The sequence below is a fragment of the Astatotilapia calliptera genome, chromosome 10 (assembly GCF_964374335.1).
Source record: "Astatotilapia calliptera chromosome 10, fAstCal68.1, whole genome shotgun sequence".
NCBI lineage: Eukaryota > Metazoa > Chordata > Actinopteri > Cichliformes > Cichlidae > Astatotilapia > Astatotilapia calliptera.
Genome location: NC_137431.1, coordinates 28,549,412 through 28,576,654, shown reverse-complemented (window position 1 = coordinate 28,576,654; position 27,243 = coordinate 28,549,412). Strand labels below are relative to the sequence as shown.

The window sequence follows — 27,243 nt, the reverse complement described above, 5'->3', positions numbered from 1 at the left end:
GCTTGCAGATTAACTGCAGAGTTTTTCCTGTTTAGAAATGGCGCACGTCCATCACTTTGAGTTCTTATGAAATGATCAAGCACAAACCTGATGATGCAGCACTGGTCCTTGTTGTTCCGCTGCATGTTGAAGTAACAGTTGTCTGCGATGGCGAATATGTGCGGCGGCATCTCGCCGATCTTCTTATTGGTGTAGAGGCGGATCTGGTCTGGAGTATAGATGGGCAGCAGCTGGTAAGGGTTGACTGCTACCAGTATTGAGCCTGTATACGTCTGCAGACACCCAAAGACAGACGAAAGTCGATGTTTTAAACATGAGATAGATCAAAAACTCAGGGACAAAATATGTGAATCAAACACTACTGACAGGGTATAAAACAAAATTTTATGCTCTCCAAAATATATGAGATGATTATAAAAATAATGTCTCTATTATTCCTATTTAGTGGTCTTAACTTTGACTTACTAGCATTTCTAAGATTGGGTGTTTTACAAGTACAAATGCCTGTTTCTATCGGTGAACCTCCGGTCAAACAGCAAGGAAGGGACGTTCTGTTTTATTTATAGCAACAAGTAAATGCTGCTGTTGCTGGGCGCTTAAGATACAAGTAAACAGATTAACCTGAATAAGACCTTAACTGGGCCAAAGCCAGTGGTTACTGCTTTGCTGAACACGCGAGTAAAAGGCCTGGAAGTTACAGAAACTAATTGCACCTCAGGCGATCGTAAATGCAGCTGCGTTGGTGCCACAAAGGGAAACTTACGTAGATGACGCATTCATTATAGCGGATTAGCAGGTTACGGAGGATGCCAGCTTCATTGAGGTCACCCAGACGGATCATGTCCTCCACCCCATGTATGGAGGTTGGGTGCATGGGTTTGATGTTGGTGGCATTTTGAGGGGAAATCCAGTGCTCCTGCATTGGTGAGGAATGAGGAAGCAGATTAGAGGAACAAAGGCCTCAAAAGCCACATGAAGTCACACTGACTCATCCTTCTTTGATGGAAACAATTAATTGGCAGTTTTGTGTCATTTTAAAAGGACAAAAATATCTGTATGCTACCTGTCGTCTAAACAGATTCAGGGTACAGTGATGTTTAGACGGGGAATGAAAAAACAAACAAACAAAAAAAAAAAACCTTAAAAAAAGACAAAACAAAGTTCAAAAGCCAAAGGAAACCATATCGGGAACACACTAGAAACAAGAGATCAGAACACAGTACAACGTAACAAAGAACACAGGCAAACTGAGGCTAAAAATACACATGACACAAGGAGGTAAGTGGAAACAGAAGGGGAACTAAACACAACTGAACACAATTAAGTTAAATGACAGAAACTAAAACTAGAGACAATGCATGGGAGACTTAGTAAAACACAAACTAAATAGAAACACTGAACATGAAGCGAGACACTGATGGATCAAACTAATACAAACAGAAGCTCGAACTAAGAAACAAGGGCTCAAAATACTAAGGGAACACATGAAGAAAAACGAAAGTAATAAGTGAACTAAGAATGAAGCAAATACTCAAAAAAGTTCAAACCATTTAAAACCCATGACCATGAAAAGCATTACAAATTATTGGACGCAGATTAGGTTTAATGGTCTAATACAATACAAGTGTGCAACAGCAAAACACAGTCTGAGTTTTGGGCCCTGTGCTTCGTACGTCGCTTACTACATCCAAGATCAAATGAAACATCCAAGACCAAATCATCGCGCTAACTCTGAGCTCGCTATTCCGGTCCTCCGAACACACCTGTTGTTGACGATTAGTATAGCTGGATGAAGTAATGTGAGATCACTGGGTGGCCCAACAGGGGCTACGCATCGATAGTAGAAACATTGATCGGCAACCCGTTGATTGGTCGGCGAAAATGTCGAAGGAGCGCGCTCGGTATTTTTCGGCAGCAGAGCAAGAACTCTTGAGTGAGGGATTTCAGGAGTTTCAGAGTTTAATTAAAACGCAAGGGAACACTGCAAAGGCTGCAAAAGCAAGGAGAGAGGGCTGGCAGAAAGTTGCTGACAAATCAAACTCGTAAGTAATTCAATAATAACAATAATAATGGAGTGGATTTATATAGCGCTTTTCAAGGCACCCAAAGCGCTTTACAATGCCACTATTCATTCACTCTCACATTCACACACTGGTGGAGGCAGCTACGGTTGTAGCCACAGCTGCCCTGGGGCAGACTGACAGAAGCCAGGCTGCCATATTGCGCCATCGGCCCCTCTGGCCAACACCAGTAGGCGGTAGGGTAGATTTATCATATCACACCATATTATCCAATATTATATTACATTATATTATATTACATTATGTTATATTATATCCCCTTTCACATTAGAGCCACAACAGGACCCACTAGAACATGGGAACAAGTAAAAGTGAAATATAAGAATATTCTACAGAATGGTAATATTTATCACTTATATTGCTTGTCGTCTCTTGGAAAGAGACCCTGGAATACTCTGTTTGTTTGTTCATAACAGCAACCAAGAAAAGGGCAGAGCAAAAAAAGACAGGTGGTGGTCCTGCACCCCCTCGTCAACAAGTTGGTTAAGTGAATAATACCCTCACGGGAAAATCGATATCTCTCTATGAGCACACTGTCGCGCTGAGCTAAAGGATCCTGTCTGTCCCGCAATATACGCTGAATTCTGAGGACTCTCCTTATCAATCTTGCACCTTCCGCAATGGGTTGCTCGCGTAAACGGACAGGACATGGCTGCAACAGGCTTCCCAAATCCACCTTCGCTTTTATAGCCGTGGTCTCTCATCTTGATTACACGAAGTAATTTACAATTACTACTCTGAAATATGAATTACATCTGTAATAATCACATACATGTAATAGAATGTTAATAGTACATTTCCCTTTTTTAGGGAATGACCTGTATGTATCTGTGTGAAATCAATAAAAGGATCAAGTGCTGCATTATCTTTAGTTACATTGATGTTATTTATTTATGGTGAAACAGTGGTGGAATATCGCTGTTGCTTTCGTATGAATGACGCGGACATACCTGCGTGGCCGCGATCTAATCCTGTTTACATAAAGTAAACCTGCTCCCCAGCAGGTTTACGCTTACGGCTCTGTTGCTATGACAGCAAGTCCCGGATGGGCTTCGGGGAACCGAACGATCCAGGATCACGCGAAATCGTCAACAATCTCATCCAGCTAACTCACTTAGCGCGGTACGAAGAACAGGCCCCTGGACTCTGAATTCAGGTCTATTGTTAACTATTCTTGATTTATTTAGAATCTAAGCTTGTGCGTTTAGAGCTCTTAGTTTATAAATTTCAGATTTTTTTCCTCTGTTTTTGGCCTTTAGTTCTTATTACTTGTGTTCTCTGGTTTTTGTCGTATCCTGTCATCAAGTCCTCGCTCTGTGTGTGTATATAGCGTCAGTCCACTTTCAGTCCTTATCACAGTATCTACGCAGTCTCCCTTGTTTTCATATTTGAAAAACCTAAATTCTAGTTTCTCTTGTTTATGTAGTCTACCTTGGAGTACTGCTTTCAGGTCCTTCCTGCTTTTCTGCAAACTTACCCGGCCTTCATCATCCAGAACCTGGATCTGTCCAGAGTCGCACAGTTTGACCACGGCTCCCACGGGGACGTCAAACTCCCGGCCCGTTTTAAGATCCAGCCACACATAGTCCCCCTGGATTACAAAACTTTAGTTAAAGACTGCAGGAAGTAATAGAATAACATCATAATATCAGAGTAAACTGAAGCTGAATGATTTTTTTTATCTTCCTGGGGAAGTTCAGAGCACTTGTTAAAAAAAATCTGTAACCAAAGATGTCAACTGTTTGTAATCATATAATTTCTTATCTCATACTTATACTTTAACTCTTTTTATTCCTAGATGTTATTTTGAAATTTGAGCAGAAAACATCAGGTTTTCCCGGTAACAGCTGCAAAACCTGATGAGCTGCATGTGCCTTAGCTGTACGTGACATTTGTTATGGTCTCCTTGTCTGCATTCAACTATTTGAATATACATGTTGGATAACCAGGAAATATCAGTTGCACCACACACCCAGTTACCCAGTTTTTCAGCTGCCAACTAGTTACATTTTTGAGGATTTAGCCTGAAAAAAGGATTTAAACTTGACCACATCCACCAGGAAGGCCATGATGTAACACTGAGACTTAGGTAACCCTACGTAACAACAAATAAGGCTTAATTTTCCTGAGGTGGAACCAACACTTAGCAAAAACCATGACTGAGCAGGTTGCTACAGGAGGTATTAAAAATCTACAAAACAGTCAACCAATCATGGCACTGACTGTGCCATTAGACATACTATGAAAAGCAAGCCCCCTGGAGATGAACACAGCCGACCCTAAAAAAGTGCATTTATCATCTTAGACGTGTCAGCACAGAGGTCATTTTGTGTTTTGCCAATGAATGACAAACACGAGGTGTCATTTAGATGTAAATCAGAAGGGGAGCTGGTATAAACCTCATCATAACACTGCAGCACGATGCTCAGCGTTCATCCCCACAGTCTAGACTGTGACCTTAAAGATGCTATTTTTGCTTCCATTTAACAACATCCAGATGTCTCCCACTCGAATGAGATTCATAGCCGTGGCTCTGAGCTGAGATTGAAACGGTGCAGGAGTGTCTGAGTCGTGCCCTGCAGGACTCTTGGGGGAGAAAGGCACTGGCATCTAGTTATTGAAAGGGAAACTATTGATGGCCTGATATGAGGTAACTGCCCAGCTTTTTCTATATTTAGTGTGTCAGGACTGTGGAGCTCATGCTGAATAAATCATTCTTGCTCACAATTTGATTTTCGGTTGTTTCTTTTTACATTTTAATTTAATTTAAAATCATTAAACCTGCTGGCTGGCCCACCATAACAAACAAACATTCCCATAAGACACTAAAATGTCAGGTTAAACTGACCTACTTGCATGAGTTGATGCTAAAGAGACCTAAACTATGCTTTTTGTGTTAAAGTAGTAGAGCCACAATCTGGATTTTAAGCCGATCTTTTATGAACAGAGGCACTGGCAAGGTTGATGTAACGATTATGGCCTCTCATAATAATAATATGGAAGAAGAAAATGAACGAGTTCAGTAACCTTCCGCCCTCCTTCAATAAATCCCAAATGATCCTTCAGACAGACAGTAAAAAAGTGCTGCCGTGCTCAGATATTCACCTACTGACTTCTGAGCCCTTACAAAATTGAGTTTAATTTTCCCTTCTTAAATAATCAAACACAGAATACTGTGTATCAAGTTTGTGGTTATGGCAGAGGCTTAAGTCATTAGGGAAAGCTCTGTACCTCAGTGGAAAATCAAAAGAAACCATCATAATACAAATGCACTGAAGCGTGATCACCCTAACCTCAACTCTAACCCTCAGCAAAAATAACTTCTCCTGAGTCTCTGCGATTAGACAAAAAATAAAATCAATGACAAACAAAAAGAATTAAAAACACTAGTCTGTTTAGCCTTTCTCTAAAAAATAATATTATGGTAGAGTCAGCATCTAAGAAGACTTAGACCTCAGACAATTAAAGCATCTGATATGAAATAACTTGAAATTTCAAATTATTTTCTCAAAATTTTGAGATAGTAACCCAAACTTTTGACTTATGGATCCATGCAAAAAAAAATTTCTCCACTGGCAAAAACACTGGTCCACTGGTCGCTACGTAAAAATCTTTTGGCGAGTAATGCATTGAAAAGTTCCTTGTAATTGCTTTGTTCTCCAATATATTTTTTGTTATCAACTTGGGTGCAAATACTCTCCAAATACTCGCAGAGAGGTAGGGAAACTGCAAAAAGTATGATGCAAACCAGAAACTGAGACTCATTTCCTTCAAAGTAAAATCTGTGCCTCTCTGCTACAACAAATAAACTGCTGATGTCAATGTCTAACCAGGTCCCATTACAACATGGACACCAACAGAAACTCCACCTAAGTTTAAAAATAATAAATATCAGCAAAGGAAAAAATATTACCTGACTTTTTACATTAATGTCCATCCATAATTCCCACAGAACGTTTGTACAGAAACGAACTTAAGAACTTACTTTTAATACACGGACAGGACAAAGAGGTTGGAAGACATTCAGAACCATTTGGTACAGGACCCACCTGTTGCAGAATGACCATGGTTCAGCCTCGTGTTGATTCCAGGTCATCAGAAGTCACCATATGAGGGCTCTAAAATGAAACCAGTCACAGACATCACATTAACTTTGAGACAACAGACTGCATCTACTTCGTATGTATGAATTACACATTTTTATACACACAGTTTGAGGGAAAGTCACCAAAACAAAGACTGTTCAACAGGTTTTTTTGGATAACGAGATGAGAGAACAGATGAGGGGGGAAAAAAACAGGATACACAAGTTTTTCATGTTCTTTGCCACGTGGGGTTGAGACCAAGAAAAAACAACGTCTACTTTTAATTCATTATGATATATTATGCTTTTTTCCACCTCTATACTATTAACTCTACTCAAAATAGGCACTTCCTCTCATTTTAAGCCAGCTTTCCTTTGATTTGCTGCTTCCCCCAGTCTGAAACGAGCTGAAACATGGATGATTTTTGAAGACTAACAGTTGCCAACACGAGAGTATGTCAGCATTAGCAATGTACACAAAAGATATCTAAGTTTATATTGTTGTCAGCCTGTGCTGCCATCATCAACCCCAATTTATTACAAACCATCTACAGTATTTTTGCAGGTGCGTAAGATTGAAGTTATGACTGCGTTCATTTATTTTTGGAGCATTTAGGAGCAAATCTAAGCTGTCCTGACACAAACATTAGGCTTCCTATCACCTACAAAGCTGTTATGGTGAACATTTTTGGCTAACTCCCACCAATACAGAGCAGTATTATCATTATTATCATTCTTTTAGATTCATGTTGAATTGTAGACTCTGTTTTAGCTTTGTTTGAGCCTCCACCCATTCCTAATGAAAACATGTCAGTCTATAGCTTCAAAAAGCTCCACTGATCTCAAAGGGCAATGGACTGCATTTGTGGTAGAGCTGTGTGCCATAAAATCACTACAAAAGTTGCAGAGACTGTGTACACCAGACACATTTCGTATTGCACACTTAAATAAACTAGATCAGAGACGTGCTATAGTTCGTGATGGGTTTTAGGAGCCGTAAGAGGTCTGAGATCTAATATGAGGAGGTGAACAAAAAGTCTGATCACCATCAGTCCTTTCAGAGCCGAGACACACAGTCCTGTGGTTCAACCAGTGAAGGAAACAGGGGGCGGGTGCAGAGTTTAAAGGGTCTGATAGGGGCTGTTAAAGGCTTACTGGAATTCCTGGGGCTAATCCCATCGCTTAAGTACGAGGCATACCGGTAGTTGTTGCAGCTATGATTTTCCTTCCACATGAGGCTGTCTTACTGTTTTTGTACTCATTTTTATTTAAAGGTGATGTGGCTGTTACATATAGTGGGATACGTGTTTATAGTGGCCTTTTTGTTTAAGGAACTGTAGAAGAGGAATTGTTAGTCTTTAAAGGTTTGTATTTTGTACTGACTATAGCACACACAGAAAAACTACTAGAGTATGAGTGACACAAGGTAATTAAACAAGGCGAGGTTTGGAGCTGTTAGAAAACAAATAGATTGGTTTGAATTAATAAAGGCAGGATGAATGAGGTGGGCGAATGGAGAAATAAAACTAAGATGACTGCTTCTCTGCTAATTCATTCTGAGGAGAAACAAACACGTTAGTAATATAAATAGCCTGTGTGGCCAGAGAAGAAACACAATGACCCAGAGGATATGAGTGATGAAGATAAACCATGTCACGGGGGAGGGGCTAAATCTACTAAATACCCATTGGAGCACTAATAAATCTATTAACATTTATTTAGACTGCAAAGAAAACTGTATTAAAGTCTGATTATATGCACATAAAAAATAAGCTTCATGTGGTGAAGTGAAGCTACTGAAGGGCAATAGAGTTGATATACAAGTAATTACCAGTCACAATATGTTCAGCTTAGACCAAGACAGAGCTTCTAATCCAGAACCACAGGGTGCCAATCTGGCAACTGTCCCAAACACAGACACCTGACTCTCCACCTGACTTTACAATGTGGACTGGAGTCATCGTGGCCTCACATTTTTCCAGTAGTTTTTATTTAAATTTTATTTTAATTATAAGTATTTATTCAAACACCTTTTCTCTCTTTTTTAAGAGTGAAAGAGAAAAAATGTAATAAAAAACAGGAACGGGACTTAGTAAAGATATAAATACAATTAAACAATAAAAAGAAAATAAATAAGGTACAGTAAGTAATGCAAAGGTACATTTGGGAAAACTATGATGTAATGTCATGGAGAAGGTGACTCTTCCATTGTAAAAATTAGTCTCACTTTATAATACAGCCAGCAACTAAGGGCGTAATCCCACTGTAATCAGACGAATTTCAATGCATTTTATTTGAAGTTACATGTGATTATAGCTCCTGAAAAGTAGGCAAACTAGAATAAAGGGGTCCTTAGTGAAGTTTTTACAGGAAAAAGGAACTTACTAGACTGTTATGTAAATGTAAGTACTGTGCAAGTTGTTTTAAGTAATGCACATGCAATTTCATGTTATTTTTGCAGAAGAACAAACACTATTTCCCCCTTTTTTTTTTTTTACATCTTTATTTAGTATTCATTATGTTATTGTGCGTGACGGATGTTCTATTATTCAACTGTCCTGAAAAATGCAGTGTATTTACAATGTAAGATGAAGAAATTGTTTGTTTTACTGCAAAATTACCTCAAAATGAAAGAGTACTTAAATTACTCCCAGATTAATTTGTTTCCTTTCCTGTGAAATACCTGAAGTTATACAACATTTAAAGCTACTTATACACTAAAAGCATTAACAGGCTGATTTCTGTTGACATATGTTGACAAAAAAAATAAAGAAACCAAATAAATTTCTTGTGTATTTTTATGTTATTTAAATTTTGTAAGTACACACACTGTTTATGTTTTTACTAATATTCCAGTTCGCTAAAATATTTTCCTCACTCAGTTTTAGTTTTTAGTTTAGTTTTCCGCTTACGTTTCTAAAACCTCTGAGGTTGATCTGTGAAAAGGCAGCGAAAGACATCCCTGTTTACTCTGACAATTTAATCAAGTGTTTGCAGCAGTCCTGCTTTTATGACATTTACTTTTCAGGTTTTCAACTCTTGCACAAATATTAACCACCAATTTTATTTTCTGTGTTCTATTGTAACTTTACTCCAAAAGACTTGTACGTCAAATTTTGTGAACTTTTATGTCCTGTTTTCTTTTTAAAATGCTGCTTTGTTTAAATGTACTTTGCAATTCCTGGGTGTAAAAAGCAATATATAATTCAATATTTTTTGCCTGCTTACTAACACTGCCTTGTTTAATAAAAAAGTAATAATAATATAATAAAGGATCCAAACCATTATCACAGTAACCTATGTAACTGACATGCTTTTGCATTGAGCTGCTTATGAAGAGGATGCTGTGACACAATGTGATCTGTTGGAGGTAATCCCCATTTATTCTGATAGCAGCAAAGGATAAGCAACATCATGTAAGGAAACTGCCTGACTTTGAATTTCTGTGCAGAAACAGCGCAAAAGTTGTCTCAATTCACCAGAACCTGAACATATTTATGAGCGAGACATAATACTGATATATTGGGGTAACACTGAAAATAGGAGGGAAAAAATAAGTACAAAAAGTTCCTAAAGTAGAACCTAAATCATTTATAGGGAGAAATAAAAGAGAAGATAAAAGTGCTGTGGAGCTTAGAGGTCAGCCAGGTATATGAAATACTTTAGTAGTTCAACAGATTTTGTTCACAAGAGTACAAGAAATTTTACAACACCACTTAAATCCGTATCATTAAATTCTTCTTCTTTCATTTGCTCCCTGTTGGGGTCACCACAGCAGATCATCTGCCTCCACCTCACCCCTGCCTCACACAAACCCTCTGCATGTGCTCCTTCACTACATCCATAAATCCATCCTTTGACCGACATATCCACTCTCCCAACTCTGTACATGTCCAAACCATCTCAGCAGTCCTTCCCTAACTTTGTCTGCAAACTGTTCAACCTGCAAACATTAGGCTCATAAACAGGTGAGAAAATTGATCATGAAACCATGAAAAAGTAGGCCAGTCTTGAAACTACAGCCTCTTAAGAAACAAACAAAACAAAACATAACAACCCTCATTGTTGATATATTTTACCAGATCAAAAGCCGAAGTTGCATAGCGTATAACAATCATTGGGGAAAGGTGTGTCCATCATGCATCGTGTGACAATTCTAAGAGTTTAATGTGCTAAAAAAATAAAAAATCATGTTTTTGTATTACTCTTATGGGTTGTGATAGATCTCCGCTGATCGCTCATTTTAAAAAATGCACCATTTTTAACTACTGGTTACTACTGGATAACATCATTTCACCATGATGCTGGTGAAAAACAAAATCACTTCTTCTTAAATAAATGACATCAGCAATAGTGTATAAAAAAATGTAAACGCTCTTATCTGTTCTTTTGTTTATTATTATACATTTTCTGCCGAGTTTGTTCTTGACTTTTCTTTTTGATAGTCCCTCGACTTCTCTTCCATGATTACCTTCAGCTGTGTTCCCCTGATGTTTCCCATCTTCCCTTTTGTATAATTAAACCCTCAAACTGCTTGTGTTCTTATTCTGTAACACTGACTGTCTGAGCTTTTTATCTGCCGGTGAGTTTTCCCCTCATCTGCAGTCTGGAGTTTTGGACTCTTGCCCCAATAAAGATGTGGGTTTTTTTGTTTATAAGTTTTGTTGTCTATATTTGGGAGCGTTTGACCGTCCTGTGATGTCTGCCTTTTGTGATAGGGAGTACTGCGGCATCCCACCTTCCCACAGCCTTGCTGATAGATGCTAGGATATTTAACTAAAACTAAAAACACGAAGCTCATGTTTGTGGCTTCAGAGGAAAACGCTTAAAAATTCAATGCCAATGTTGAGATATTCTAATCTGCATGAAATCAGGGCACTAAATAGAAAACCAACATTAGCGTCGTAGTTAATGAGGCTACAAACCGGCTGATAGGCCACAAAAGGCTGACAGATCTTGATTGAATAATTAAGCACCTGCCAGGTGTTGTTTGTGTCTTAGTCTTATAATCAGCTGTCACTGGGCAATTTTTTCTCTTTTTTTTCACTTGCCAAAATCTAAAAAAGTTTACTAATAGAAATTGCACATAACATATTAACTTTCCTGCTGTTTTTCTGCCTAACAACTATTTCTTCAACCTCTTCTTCTTACGAGACCCAGAGTCACTCTGGTCTGAGATTTTCATGTAACGGCTGAGAGAAATCTTTAAGTCCCCGGCTGCTAATCTGTGTGTGTGGCCTCTAATGCTATTCGAACAAGTGTTTGCACAGCACATGCGTCCGCTGTGACTCACATGGCAGGGATTCACAGGCTCCGGCGCACAGGGGCGCGCAACGTTCATCATTGATCAAGAGAGTTCAGGAGACTCATTTCCATGAGGTCAAGTGCTTCAGTGTCTGCAAAACACAACATAGGAGAACCTCAAAAGTCAATAAAAATACTCAAACGGGGCACGTCAGCAACATCTAAAGGTACTTTTTACTCAGCTGTTTCCCTACTTCTAGGATCTACCTTTTATATGTCAAACATATGGTGAGCCAATAAAATTGATTAAACTGTGTACATTGGTGCCAATTTGACAAACTGCAATCATATAGTTCTCTAAAGACTGCAATCTCTGAGAAGGCTCATGTGTGTTGTATGTGTGCACAAATGATTTATGTGGTAATGCATTCAAGCATGGCCCAATCCAACCCACCGTTGGGTCACAGGGTGACAGGTACGGTTCACCCTAGAGAGGTCACCCGTCTGCCGCTGGTCTTCTAACTTCATATTTAAACTGACCTAAATCTAAAGCTATTTAAACTCTTTACAATGAAGTTGTAAAGGCCCAACCCTTTGGTTTGCTAATAAAAAATTATTTTTTTTCATATAATAGTGTTAGATATGTTTGCTCTCTTGGATCACAGGCAGACTCGCTGGTTCAACTTTGCAACTTCTTGGTGTTTTCCTCACGTATCCCATCTTGATTTTGCATAAAAATTAAATTATTGAGCTCTGAAACAGCTGTTAAATCCCCCCCAACTCAGAATATCTACACTTGTGGTTGAAAACCATCCAATATGTGCTAGAAAAGGAGCACCTTGAGTAAAGAGCTGAAACAATCAATTAATAAGTTTGGGGATTATCAAATTAAAAATGCCATTCTCTAGTTTCAGCTTCTTCAATGGGAGAACCTCCTGCTGCCATAATTGAGTTTGAAAAGCTCTCAGCGTTTGACGTTTGTATTCACTGCTCCTCTCTAACCTGCTGTAATGCATGAATGATGTTCCTCTGTGCCGCTTTCATTGGTTTTTGCTCTCAAAGAGACACTTAAAAACGTTCCTATGTGACAAGAGGTGATCTCTAATCTAATTTAGAAGAAACCATCCAGACTTCATGGAATAAATACACAGTGCAGCCAGATCTATTTATTTTGAGGGAAACACAATGGCTGCTTTAAGTGCTGGCACAGGACAAAGTGAGCAATAAGAGGCTTTGGTCTAAAGCTATAGCAGAGCAGCGGCCCTCTGGCCTAATAAGCCCTCGGGCCTCGACCCATGTTCGTCTGCCCCACTTACCTCTCAGCACAATTCATAAGATCCACTATTCTTCTCTTCTATCCTCTGTTGTCTTCTGCCCAAAGTTAACAGGATGGCTGAAGAAGGGCTGGAGAAGAAACTGGAGAATTAAGTAGTTTTCTCTGCTCCTGTCGTTTTCTTAGATCTTTCCAACAGACTTCTGCTCTTCTGGTTGCGTTGTGGTCGCAGCCTCCTGCAGGTGGCTTGCAGCCCTCTCACAGTCTGATGTCTGGGACAGTAACAGGGCTCTCGAGACTCTCTTGCTGCGTCTCATTCATGGCTGCTGATCCTGATTAGCTGGGAGGGTGGAGCCTGTTGGTGGCACATACTGTACAGGGATCAGCTGGGGGAAGGAGGTGAAGAGGGAGGTGAACCAGGTCATGATTTCCAAGTTCTGGTTCTGGAATGAATTTTAAAGGGAATGCAGATCGTCTGATGCGCAGGTTTTAAATTGTGTAGATTATCTGCCTTTTTGTGTCTTGTTTATGATCAGAACCTCCCCTGTGTCCCTTTGTATACTGTTTAGACCCATTCATCTAACCCGAGGGTGCAACACACAGTGGTGGGTGAGGTCTTTCAGGTTTGTAATGAATCTCAGTGCTCCATGACAGATGCATGCATGCAAATAACACTGCTTTAATTCAGCTCTTAATAAATATATTATATATGGCAGGGGTGTCAAACAAAGTCCAGGGCCAGAATCAGCTCAGCAAAAACTCCGATCTGGCCCACTGGAAGGCTTTGGAAAATATGAAGTACATGGATTTTGCACTTTGAACTGTATTTTCTTAAGATTTACAGAATTTTCATCACCAAACAGGTACATGATGGATAAACAATTAAATGACAGAAAATGCTAAATAGGTAATTTCTACCATAGGAAAAAAAGAAAAAAAAAGATTATAAATACAGGCCATTGTGGGCATTTTACACATCATGTAGCAGAGGCACACTGTTGAAATTGTACTTAATTCACTCATATTAAGATATTTCAAGGATTAAATGTTTAGTTAAATTTCTGCACACTGGCATAAAGTGGAGTTTCACTAGTCCGCCCACCTTAAGGTCAAAGTGGGCCGTATGTGGCCCACGATGTAACATGAATTTGACATCCCTGATACATAGAGTAACATTGTTACACGTAACTGTATGAAGGGATTCCATCATATTTTAATCTGAAAATATCTGGCTTTTTAAATTTCCTGTTCTGAAAACTCAGTTTTTAATTTCTGTCATGGAGAACAAAAATCAGGCACCGGGTGAGAGCTCAGCCTATACTTTTATATAACACAGTGAAGTTCAATTGATTATTCACAGATTTTGTTATTAATTATTCATAACATAGGTCCAAGTTTTCTTGTCTTCTTCCCCGTTTGCCTGAGTGTGTCAGAGTGCGCCGAGCTGATATCAGGCCACTTTTGTGTTTCTTAGCAGAGAGACCTCCTTTAATGATCATGTGTCACAACTTCACCGTTTATTTAGATTTATTTTAATAGTTTAAATATATTTCAGCAAAACTTCTGCTGTGTGATGATTTCAGGAATCATCAACAGCTGATACAGAGTGTCTGAAAGGACCCTAAACTAAGAAACTATGACTCAGTGTTCAAAGGACTGAATAATCCACTGTATCAGTAGTGTAGATATCAGTGTCAGTATTGTGTTGGATCGATATTAGAGGAACAGGATCGATGCTTTAGTTTGGTCTTTTTAGTATAGACATTGCTCTTTTTTCATGAAAAGGCAGCTCTGTTTGTGCAAGCATCGATCCCCCCATGCATTCACACGTTCTTTACAACAGATTTTCTTTACTTAAGGCTGTAATCTTTTTCGTATTTTATTCTCCAGAGCAGGTTTTGTTTTTATAGTGGCTTCCTATCTGCCTCTTTTTTCTAATTAAATTGGTGTAATGTGATGGAGGTCTTTATCATTCGGAAAATCTATAAAATTTACAAAATTACAATTGTATTCCGTTACGTTACTCAATGAGAGTAACATATTGTGAATACTTTGGATTGCTTAATATTTTATCATGCTTTTTACAACTACATGAATGCACTATTGCTGTGGTAAAGGGACCTCTGGCTAATACGATTCGGTGTTGGGTTTGTAGCCGAAAACTAGCTTTACTTTGTCTGGGTCAACTTTGCTAGCGAGAGACAAAGGCTGCTTATTGTTTCGGAGGAAAACACGAACACAGTGTACAGTCGAGTCTTACTTACAACTGGGCTCGTCAGGCACTCTTTTTGGCTGCAGTGGTTATTATTATATTTACATTCTTCCGTCTCCCCTTTCTAGTAGGTCATTTGTTGAATAATCATTTAAAAAAAATATTTCTTCACGTCATTATGCGTGAAGTAGGGGTGACATGGGCTGCGAGATTGAGACACAGGCATTATTAGCCTCTAAATGCGTGTTTCGTTTGGGTTTAGACCAGCGTGAAATTACCAAAAATAGACAGGGCATAGCCTACCATATGAAACAGGAAAAGACCGCTGTATAATCTATCAGTTTCAACAACGTAACTGTATTCTGAATACCACCTTTTTAAATGGTAAGTGTAAATACGTAACGCCGGTACATGTATTCCGTTACTCCCCAACACTGCCTGTGTCTATTTGTTGTACTAAACTGAATTTTTAAATGCTGTAAACAAAAAAGAAAAAAGAAGAAGTACTCACCTTTGAGTTAAATTTGCAAAAATTGCAAAAATTATGACAGACCCAGAATAAGTTTTCCCGTTTTATTTCAAAGTCATGCCACAAGTTGACATTAAATACAAAAGAAAAAATAATAATTTCAGATCTTAGCTATAAAATAACCACAGTGTAACCGAGAACCAAATTAAAACGAACAAGTGTTAAAAAAAACAGAACAAAAAGTAAAGCTCACGCTGAAAAAGAAGACACAGACAAGCACACAGTACAGAACATACAGCACGGCTCTCTGATACCTAGCTATCAGTAAACACGGTAGTTGGGAGTGGATATATAAAATTAACAAGGTTATAAAATACTGATAAAAGATACTTGTTATAAAGACCATAGCATTTTCTAGAAGAGTCACCATGCAGTAGGTATTCCAGTCTCCAGTTAATAAACAGCAGAAAAATACAAGAATCACAAGCTCATTCCTTGAGTGGACAAGACTTCGAGCTCAGATTAAAAATGTCAGAGTGTCAAATTCGGTACGGCCTACATGATGCTGTCGTTAGGATGAACGTGATATCTGGTGCAGCCGCTTCTCGACTCCAATTTAGACTCATGCAGCAAGCTGACGAGGCTGTAAGATCAGCACGCAAGCAGTCGTTCTGTCTAGAAATGATAAGCGCTCTAAATCCAACATGTTTTCACTTGATTCCTACTTCCATTGAACCTTGTGTGCATCATGACTGCAGGTGTCTTCGCTCTTCTTAAAGATTTGGGAGCCTTAACTGCTTATTCATACCAGAGAAGAAGAGAAGGATGACTTAAGAGATGAGGCTCACTCAGGCTCTTTTGTGCTGAACCATCAGCAGTCCTGACCTCTCATCTTCATTTTCCCTCTCTCCGCCTTGCATCTATGCTCTCCTAAACCTTCTTTATCTCTGGATTGTTCCCTTTCTGCATGTATGAAAGGTGTGCTTGATCATTGTGTAGTCCTTTCAATTTCACAAAACACCTGCAAACTGCTTGAAGTCCCCAATCAATCTATGTCATAAGTTTCTTATGCCCCTATTAGAGGCAGGTGACTGGCACTTGGACAATGACACAGATTTTGTAATTTTGTTTCTCTACACCACCTCAGTGAATTTCTACATCAAATAATCAAGATGTGACTAAAGTACAGACTTTACTAAAAGGGCTGTATTAACTGTTCAGGACATTTTTATACATAGTTCCTCATTTCAGAGGCTCAAAAGTAATAGAACAGTTGATTGATGAGCTGTTCTGTGGTTTTTCATGACAAATCAAGCAGATAAAACATCCTAAGAACCTCCAAACTTAGGATTCAATCAGACCCACATTTTTTTGTCACTACTTCTTTTTTTTAACCTATCAAAACATGACTTCAGAAACCAGTGGGTGATCATCACATCACAGAAGCTACATTCATATTTTTTAATCCTAAACGTGTTGGTAAAACTACTGTGCAGTGGGCATGTCTGACTTCCAGAAGAATCGAGGCCCTGTAGTTTATTGATGATGGGACTGCTGATAGAAGTAGCAGGATGATATAGTCTCTGCACGAATGGATAATGGCTCAAAGCAAACCCCAAGAGTAAGAAAAGTTTCTGAAATAATGCAATTCTGTTGTTAAAACTCTTGAACTAAAGCTTAAAGTCTGCACTTCAATCACACCTTGTTTGCTTGATTTTAAATCCACTTTGGTGGTGTACAGAAGTAAAGAAACAAGATCCGAATACTTATGGATCTAACTGTAACTCACACAAGGCATTATGGGAGAAGGAATAAGGGAAACAATCGGATTCCTTTACACATTCTAGCTGATCACTAGAGGTTGTGAACACAAAGTGCATTCACTTGAAATGAGTGTCTAGGATATAAGCATCCACCAGAAAGATGGATCTCATGATAAAAACTAATAAGTCAAGTTCCTGCTACTTTTATATACATACTGTATACTGCTGGATACTAAATACAAAATATTAGAAAACTGGTTACTGTTTCCATGCATGCAAGTGTGCAACACAAGCCTTTTACTTCACACAGTATGTTTATCAAAGTAGCAAGTGGGTTTTTACGGCACTCTGAGAACTGAAAATGAACACTCTGTGATTCGTGGTGGCGCGAGCAGATCTGAAGTGTTTTTGCTACATGCACTGGCATTTTTGGATTCGTACAAAAGTCGCCGCCGCTGTGACTAATTCGGCTTCATTCAAACAGTTTCTTCAAACCTGCTTTGGCGTGGCCATGCAGAAAATCTACACAGAAGACTGATACGCTTTACAGCAACTGTCAAAAAAAAGGTCCAGACACTCCAACAAAGCCTGGTCTGTGTAAGTGTGTGCTTGTGTTTGTGTGTGCGTGTGTCTGTGTGGTGGTTAACAGTGAAAGCCATTAAACACTTTTGGCAAAAGGATTACAATGTGCAACAATTACAATGATCGACACGGTGACAAAAGGCAGAAACAAAACTGAGCATGTAGTGAGGAACAAAAGCATTTGTCCAACTCAAACACTCCATCACCCACAATGCATCTCTTCAAAATAAAACACTTTTTTTTTGGCACATGAGTTGGGGCTCGGACTCCGTACTCTTATGATTGCTAAATCTAGTGCCTAAATACTCACATGTGTCGCAGCTGTCAACTTCAGTGTTAGCCGTTATATTTCTGCGTCACTTCTGTATGAATAAAGAAACAGCTGGAGCCGCGAACCATTGATTGGAAACCTCATAGTACAGAACTGGCATCACCTGAAGGGACACTCAGAGGGAAATAAAATCCAGGTTGGCTGATGGGAAGCTTGTACTTCTGAATAAAAATAATGTCCTGTTCAGTCCCTGTCAGAGTTGATGAAAAATAATCTCCCTTCACTTATCTGCTGTTATACTCAACAACAAAAAAATAAGGGCCATATCTATCCATCCATTTTTCCTAACTGATTATCCGAATCCCAGCTCTCACTAGGTGAGAAGCGAGGCACACTCTGGACAGATGGCAGGTCCATCGCAGGGTTAACAGAGACTGACTGCCACTCACGCCATTCATGAATGCTAACAGACAGGGTGAAAATTAGCATCCCCCAGTCTCAGGCCATGATGGAAAAGGGCGGAGTACTACTCCAGGAAGTGGTGGAGCTTAAGTATCTTGTGGTCCTATTCACAAGTTGGAGAAAAGCAGAGCAGTCTGTCGCAGTAAAGACAGACCTGAGGGTATTCATTTACTGATCGATTTGTGTTTCTATCCTCGCCTATGTATACAAGTGGTAGGAATGAACTTCCTCTGAAAAGTGCCAGGAATCTACAGACACGCTGAGGAGCTCAGGCATTTTTAGGAATTAGACATAAGAGTAGGAGAGAATCTGGTTTGGTCATTTCTTGTCTTGCAAACACATCCACAGTCATCCATTTCCCATTTAACATACACATTTGTGCAAGAAATGCCAAAGAAATAGGAATCATAGATAAGGAACACTGCTGGGCAACAAGCAATGCATTTCGTGTAACCTGCAGTAAACAGACTGATGATTGGAGAGGGGGAGGGGGACCATATGGGCTAATTGAGTCCCATGTGATTTGTCTGTAAGCAACCTCATTGGTTAAAACACCAAAACTACAGCCCGTCACAGCGACATGTTTACCAGGAAGAGGGTATTTGTCTGATTCCAGCTTATATCTTTGTATCTTATATCTTTCATATCTGACAACTACATTTCACTCATAGAGAAGAGGCTGTGTTTTCTGAAAAATAAATCCCAAGCAAAAAATTTAAGACCCAGAACACTGACATTTGAGGTTGCAAAAGCATTTCCAGAATCCTCACATCTCGAACCATTTCAACAAAAGATTTTTAGTCTCCTGCACAGTAAAAGAACAATAAAAAATTACTTTCAAGCTATTTTCTTTCGTGAAGCCTTGCCAATTTTGTTACTCAGCATCAGCATAGTTTCTTATGAAGTCTGGTTAATTTTGCATTTATTTAAGAAGGATGCAGGTCATTTACATAGTCTGTATATAAAGATGGAAATGGACACGGTTTAGTTTGTAGATTCAGCATTTTTGAAGCCTTCACATCAGAGTTTTGGCCACGACTATGGTATTTTATTGGAGCCAGAATTTAGAAAAGACGATGGAGGGGAGCTTTTGGATAACCCATTAAAATGCATCAAAAGGCACCAAGAGCAAAAACAAGGTCGAGTGATTTAGTTTGGTGGCGGTGAAGTCTGCTGACTACAGCTGTTGTCTGCAAACAAAGCGACCACATCCCTAAATTTTAAGCATTACCAAATCCAAACAGGTGAGTTGAACATTCACCTCGCATTCATTCGATATGAAGACAGAAATCGTGTTCTGGACTATACACACTTTCTTTTTTAACTCTGTAAACCTGGGCATTTTTAACAGAGCACAATGACTCGTTTTGGAGCCCCAAGTGGCCGATATATGAAATGCAGTTTTTGCCTTAATGCTTTTAGATCTTTTCTAATTTACATCTGCAACTTAAAGGTTGAAAATTTTTATCGTGTGGGAAAAACAATATTTGGTGGTTAGAAAATACTTTAAGGATTCAGAAAATACCCAAAAGATCAAAAGATACTTCTTTTTCAGGAAAAATAAAAGCTCTGTATCACAACACCCGTGCACACATTTGGCACTGATAATCTTCCGCAATAAATTCATTTATCTGAGCTGTCTGATTTTTTTTAGCACATAGACAAAAATGATCTTTACACTGTTTTGGACAAAGAGAAACTCATTTTAACCAAACTAAATTAACCACAGCTGGGACTTCACTGCCTTGCAGTAGGCCACTCTGTGTGAGGGAGGGGGAAAGCCTTCTTTGTTTACCCAAACACCTCTTTTTCACAGTAGGTGTTGGTTAGGAGGGAACTCTGCATCGATACCACTGAAGAGCCTGCCTTTATTTAAACAAGTTCAGGAGCCAAACATAAAGTGGTGAAAGCTGGAGTAACCTCTGCTCTTCCCATAGTCACAGGTTCCAACTTCAGGATCAATTTTATGTTGCAGAGCTTGCCTGTTTTCAGAGAAGTGCATGGAACTGATTGGCAGAATAAAGAGGAAATACTCTGCAAATAAAAACCGGCAGGCTGTCTAATCTCACACTGCTCTGCACTTACAGTCTCCAACACTGGCTGTTTGCACTGTTAACACGCTTCAGATTCAGTCTCATGTTACATGACGTTCACTTTCTCTCTGAGTGAAACCAACAAAAAGACCACAAAGAAGAAGATAAATAGCACCTAAATAGTTGTTGACAACTGCTGCTAATGTTCACAGATGCTAGAGGCATTATGAATGCATCACTGTAGTACAAGACACAACTGCTTCAAACAGACTGACATGATCAGACTGACATGAGGTGCATTTAAGTGTAGACATGCTCACTGCTCAAAACTAGCATTTCCAAGACTTCTGAGATAGAAAGAATAAATATATAGAGTAACAATTGAACAGTACAATACAAGGCTGTGGATATCTTGGAAAAATAACCCATGCAAGACACATTTATAAAGATGCTGTACACAAACATGTGTGACCACTTAAATGCCATGAGTGACAGTTCAAGTCATGGAAAAGGGCACTGAAAAAAAAGGGGGTGGGGCTTGATATTTTGTCTGAGAGATTAGTCCACTAATGGTTTACATTCAAAGGAAAGGTCTTAAAAATAACCATAAGTTACATTTTTCAAATTTTAAGGGGAAAAACATAATAACCAAAAGTTTATAAAACTTGGATTGCACTTTTGAAGAGAAACAAAAAACACAGGCTGTTATTTTCTGTCACAAGAAGCCGACTGGATGGTAAAAGGTCAGATCGGATGGCCACATGATCTACGCGAGAAATGTCATCAGAGAAAAGATTAAACTGTACCAGTGTTGGTTCAATATTCAAAACCATCTGAATTCAACAGTTCGTCCGAGTTGTTTTCCTGCTGTGGAGGCAAAGCCAGGAACAAGGCGATGGCACAGGTTGTTTGGCAGGACGTCTCCTCTGCTAAAGCACTCCTTTCTCTCTCCGTAGTCTCCGAGGGTTTTTCTTTTTACCCCTCAAAGCTAAAGAAATAAAGTGCAAGGTGTGTTTTTTCCCTTCAAAAAAGGTCCCTTTTACTATTCGGTTCACACCTTTCCTTTGTGATCTTTTTCTTTCAGGTATAACATGACATTCACTCAAACACACACACACACACACACACAGTCTCACACACTCACGCTTGCAGAGCTGCGGTCTTTCGGGATCACGTGGCGTGAGTCTTTGGCCCGGGCCGACAGACTCAAGTCAGAGGAAGCGTCAGGCAGTGGTGTTGCCGTTAAGAGATGATGTGGCACAGGGGGTGGCGGTTTGTCGCTAGGCTTGGGCCGGGCCGGGCCAGGCTAGGCCGGTTTGAAAAGGGGGCCTGGCTCCTCTTTGGTCCCATAAAGCACTTGATTTATGTCAGGGTGAATCTTTGCACTCCACTGGACAGGAAAGATGTTTGCATGGGGAGGAGGAAGGGGGTAGCACTATCGGAAGCACCGGCTGCTAAGCTACGACTAGAGAGATGTGCAGCACAGGCAGAGAGTTTCGGGGTTTTTTCGTTTTCTTTTTAAAAGCCATGCAGTTTAGAGATCGTCCATAGCAGCCGGCGACGGAAAGCATTCTCGAATGATGCTAGTGATGGAAACCGGGAGGCAAGACTTCACACACGGGTGCGCTCACAGAACAACACAGAAAAAGCACTGAGTCGAGGGGAGAGAAGAGCTGCTGTTGGCTTTGAAGTCCAACGCAAAAAGTGACAGACTGCTGCATGCTCTCCAAAGCACCGGCAAACTGCTGAAGACTTGAGGTGTCTGGGTGGTTGGGCTGGCTGGCTGGGCGGGAGGATTATTCACAGTCATAAAAGAGCATTTGGGAGACAGAAGCTGATAACACGATGGCAAAAAGCAGGGCTTAATGCAAACTTTTAGAGACAAAGAAAAAACTAAACCAAGGCTGTGCTAAGATAAATAGTATTCAACATAACCCACCTCCCCTCGTCTCCTCAAAGAGGTGAGACAAACTCAGCCTTAAGGCAATGCATAGCCCTTGGAAACAGTGGCACATGCATGGAGAGTGCAGAGATGTCTGCATATGTATTATATTCATGTATATGTGTGTGTGTGTGAGTATAAGAAGAAATAAAAACAAGTCTGTAATTAAGGGTCAGAACAGCAAAAAAATCTGATAAAACTTCATCAGTTTCTTAAACTGTTGCTCTGATAGAGATTTCTGCTACTTTAAGAACAAATTTGTGACTGATGAACAATTTTGACAGGAATGTATTTAAAAATAGTCTGTACAACCCCCTGTACAGCTTCCATCAGGATATACAGATGCAGGCCTTCAAAAATAAAACCCTGTGAAGCTAAAGGAAGCAAAGGAAAACAGAGACACACAGAGCACGCAAGCGGCAGGAAAAAAAAGACACAGTGAGCTCCCGCGACGGTTAAAAGATGAACGGCGAAGGTGAACGGCGGGCACGGTTCGTACGCCACCTTAAGCTTCGATCATTGCAATCGTATAAACTGCCGCTTCAGATGTTGGTGAGCGTGGTGGACGTGATGAGGCGCACAGTGAGCGTGCCCGGGAGGTCGTTGTCCTGGCGGCTGCCTTTGTCGCGCAGGTGAAGCGTGTGCTGCTCCTGGCGCTCGTTGGGGTCGCTGAACAAGATCACCTGACCCAGGAAGGTGTCCACGATCATGTTCTTGTTGTAGATCTGTTGGCCACTCAAGGGAGGAAGTCAGAAAGGAAAGAAGGAAACAAAAAGACAAAAGGCAGTAAGCACAAAAAAGGAGGAATCAGCAAAGGAAATACACCAGAGAGAAAGTGACAGAAGAAAGAAGACACTAGGAAGGAGAGAAGTAAAACACTGAGGAAACAAGGCAGCACGAAGAAATATTGAACCTTTTTTTCCGTTATTCACTCACACAGGTCGTTTGAAACTTATATGTCAGAGTATCTGTTTAAAAATTAAACCACATGTCACAAACAGCGGTCCCCAACCTTTTTTGCGCCATGGACCGGTTTAATGTCAGACAATATGTTCACGGATTGGCCTTTAAGGTGTTGCGGATAAATGCAACAAAATAAAATGATACGACCAAGACAAAAACTGTGGTATTTTGGAAATATAATAATAAAAGTGAATTCACTGTGTAATTGTGTAACTTTATTAGCAGCATCCTGCTGAAATGCGCCAAAAACATTGAAAGTAACATCCTCCTCTCTGACCCTTAATGCTCTCTGGTCGCTATGGTAACGTGTAAATATTTCGTTCAAAATAAGACACACAACTACAACACGGGAAAAGACCCAGGGAAACCGAGTTAACGATAAAACCCCTGAAACGACCGAGCCTCAACTCTCGTGGCCCGATACCGGTCCATGGCCCAGGGGTTGGGGACCGCTGATTTAAAACAATAAAACAAATATTTCTGAAATCTATTAAAAGCTTGTTTAATAGTAAGAAAATGTCATTTATTAAATAACAAAATGAAATGAATAAACAGTCCTTATTCACACGTTAACCAATAAACATAAAGGTAACTGTCTCTCAGTGATTGTTTGACATTTTATAATAGTAAAAAAAGGGATACTGTATTCATACATATACACACATTACTATGTAATTACATCGTATGAGAGTTTATTAGTTCAACAAAAAGGTACAGCCACTTCAACGACAGTTTCACTAACCTGGACTAACAGCAGCTAACATCAACAGAAATGGCAGTGCTACCAACAGTTCACCAAATCCTCAACAGGTTCTCTAACTCTGCTTTCAAAAAGTTTTACAGCCTCTTCACAACTGAGGAAAACAATGGAGTGACAGCCTTCAACAAACAGGGAAAAGCCTAACAGTCAGATCCATTTCAAACAGTAGTACAAACAGGTCAGCCGGCCACAGCCATCATCTCTCGTCTGTCTGAAACATGTTTGTCCTATAGCAGCCACAGTAGCTAAGATTATGCACTTAAATTAGAAGGGCTAAGAAAACACCTCAGTTGACTGCAATCTGAAATCTTGAAATCCTGAAAACGTGGGATGTGTAACTGGGATTAGAATGACTGAATTTCCAAAGTAAAAGCGAGGGGACTGGCCACGGATGAATAGTGAAAATGATAAAATGAATCATTAAGTACACTTGGGTTTTTAATGGAGCTCTACTGGACAAATTAATAAGCTCAATGAAGGTCTCCTTACTCAGTTTTGAATTGATCTGTCCATCTTTTAGATTGTTTGGTGAAAAACAACATGAAGGATACCTCATGTGATTGTCTAACTCTCTTATTTATTTAAATGAATGATGTCTCTCTCTCTGATGCTAACAGTGTGTGAATACAGATGATTTACCAGCTCTAATGCCCACTCATGGTTTCATTTCACTGTGTTACAAATAAAACAATTTCACAGCTCTAAACAAGCAAATCCAACATCGTATTACTATTAATAACCTCCCTCACAAATACACTGGTTTACACGTGTCGCCTGATATGGAGCCTGTAACTGATTAGTTATGGATGCTCTGCAAACATCCTTAGCAGCCTCATTCTCACGTCCCGTAGGCTCAAAGAGAGAGTTGATAAAGGGAAAAATGACTGAAAATGAGACAAGCGATGAAACGCTGTGAAACTCTGCATGAAGACAAGTGCCGCGGGACTATCAACCCAAATTATTCCTGCAGCTAGCTCCCACTTTTCTGCAGCCGTCACTGTCGACTGTGTATTTAGGTTCTTGCTTTCACTTTGCGAATACTTAAGATGTTTTGACATATCTACAAATATAAGAAATATATTATTCATGCCTAGTAGATCGTCTACATCATGTACTGAAGGAGTCAATTTTTTTTCAACTTACAAGACTCAAATTTCCCACGTGTTCGGTTACAAAATGCTAAAACACACACACATACAGCGCTGTCACACAGGATGTCAACGTGAGACCAGAGAGCGATGAATGTGGCGAAACGTAAGGTTTTGCAACGTTTTATTTCAACATATGTAACAGCTGTAACTCCTGAACCACTTGCTCGATAAAAGAATTCCAACAGTTCCCGAAAGCAGCGGGGAACTGTTGCTTTTCAGTGATATCAGGATTATTACAATAATTCCAGGAACAGTGTCGCAGCAGCCTCGCTGAATGTGGCGCCCTACCTGGGATTACCATCACGACCCTCATATCACTGATAAAGCACAGAGTTGATGCTTTCAGGAACCGTTGGAATTTTTCAATTGCACCAATGGTTCAAGAATTACGGTAGTTAGATCTAAATGTTTTACCTAATGGGTTAATAACAGTTTGATGCCCCTGAGGAAAACTTAAAATTTGTGATTATGAACATTTATTTCTCAGTAAATGTGATCAATTCTTAGTATTGGATTTTTACTGGCTGGATAACCCTGTATTTTGAATTCTACGGCTACTTTTTGTTTGTGTACAGCGTATATTATGTCTGCATAATAACATGTTTGTTCTGTAGGTTTATTTTTATTTTCTTTATATATAAATTATTTTACATGTAGTGGCAATATGAACATGAGCTTTTTCCCTTTTCTGGAACATTGTTATTTTCCTTTTATAAAACACCTGCTGGTGTTTAAGTTTTTGCACATTTTCCTTTGATATAGGTGAGTTTATGCTTTAATCTGATGATTTTAAGACCCTATGTGGGTTATATAACAACTCAAATGGCTAGTATTTAATTTAGAGTGACCATGTGTTTGTCAGAGCCTGATGAAAAGCGGTTACAAAATGGTCTGATCGCAGAATAAACACACAGTATATAGCAAGACTTCCTAGACTTTGTTTTCTCATCCTGTTACCTTGATTTGAGTTTAGTGAAACTATGCAATGAAATCCAAAGTAAGCAAACAGTAACCTTTTAGTAACCTTATAGCTACTGTTCAGAAGATGTGCACTTTACATTTTGGTGCCATGTATAAATGTGAAAGTTGTCAAAGGCCACTGGCCAAAAGCTGTAGTTTCTGAGGGATAAAGAACAAATCAAATTTGAAGTTGCATTTTTTTTCTTCAACCTTTCACACTACGGACTGCAGAGTGACAGCTCACCTCGATGTGGATGCCCTCCTTGGGCTTCTTGCGGTAGAACAGGCCTTTGATGTCAAAGTTTGGGCACCGTGTGTCCTTATGAACTGGTGAACGAACCCTCTCTCCTTCACAGGTGATGATGACGTAGGGATCTACAGCTGTCAGAAAAAAATGAACAAATATCTAAAAGTTTAAAATAGCTCTGCCGGGATAAAACCAGCAAAATGTCAAAAAATGTATTAATATAGTACACTGATAAATAAAAAACAGCCACAGAGGACATTTTTATTAACAATGTGCATTTTGCTGATAATACCTCTGGACTTCTACATTTGAAAATACTATTTAATTAAAAAACAGCAACAAAAAACTAGTATTTCTGCCTCCACTTATGCTTTATAAGTATGTACAAAGCAGTTAAAGTGGGCGCTCGATGATAGTATTGATACCAATGTTGGTATTGGTATCGGACTGATACTGGCATTATGAATTGATACTTTGTTTCTATCCTCTGTTCAGCATGTAGCCCACTGAACTGAATAATTTTGTGGGAAAATAAAAACATGCATTATGAAAAACATCTGAGCCCTTTTGTACTGACTGTCAAATCTAATTTTATTAAGAGAGGTGGAACTAAAGTGCTTTAGAGACAGACACATGGTGGTCATTAAATGTGTTCAGGATTTGGAAACTCATTGATTTATCTCTTAAGTCATGACACACTGCTATCCCCTACATAAGCTAACTTTATAAATTTAAAGTAAAACCAA

At 39.4% G+C, this 27,243-nt stretch overlaps 2 protein-coding genes across 6 annotated transcripts in view; both read right to left on the bottom strand.

The window, feature by feature from the left end:
• myo7ab (myosin VIIAb) overlaps positions 1–13,109 on the bottom strand; it is a 65,118-nt gene extending 52,009 nt beyond the window's left edge. The window contains exons 1-6 of one of the 4 annotated variants that reach the window (XM_080307600.1): positions 12,726–13,109; positions 11,459–11,561; positions 6,131–6,199; positions 3,559–3,672; positions 764–916; positions 88–272 (exon numbers count right to left, since the gene is read on the bottom strand). In XM_080307600.1, coding sequence (XP_080163726.1) covers positions 88–272; positions 764–916; positions 3,559–3,672; positions 6,131–6,148 — 470 coding nt within the window. In that variant the 5' untranslated portion in view covers positions 6,149–6,199; positions 11,459–11,561; positions 12,726–13,109. The remainder of the gene's footprint in view (positions 1–87; positions 273–763; positions 917–3,558; positions 3,673–6,130; positions 6,200–11,458; positions 11,562–12,725) is intronic. The other 3 variants (XM_080307599.1, XM_080307601.1, XM_026182793.2) reach the window with 3 other exon arrangements.
• A 2,344-nt stretch (positions 13,110–15,453) lies between these two features.
• The window catches only part of capn5b (calpain 5b), a 59,600-nt gene continuing 47,810 nt past the window's right edge, over positions 15,454–27,243 (bottom strand). The window contains exons 13-14 of one of the 2 annotated variants that reach the window (XM_080307597.1): positions 26,495–26,631; positions 15,454–23,141 (exon numbers count right to left, since the gene is read on the bottom strand). In XM_080307597.1, coding sequence (XP_080163723.1) covers positions 22,959–23,141; positions 26,495–26,631 — 320 coding nt within the window. In that variant the 3' untranslated portion in view covers positions 15,454–22,958. Of the gene's footprint in view, positions 23,142–26,494; positions 26,632–27,243 lie in introns of those variants that run through there. The other variant, XR_013911929.1, reaches the window with a different exon arrangement.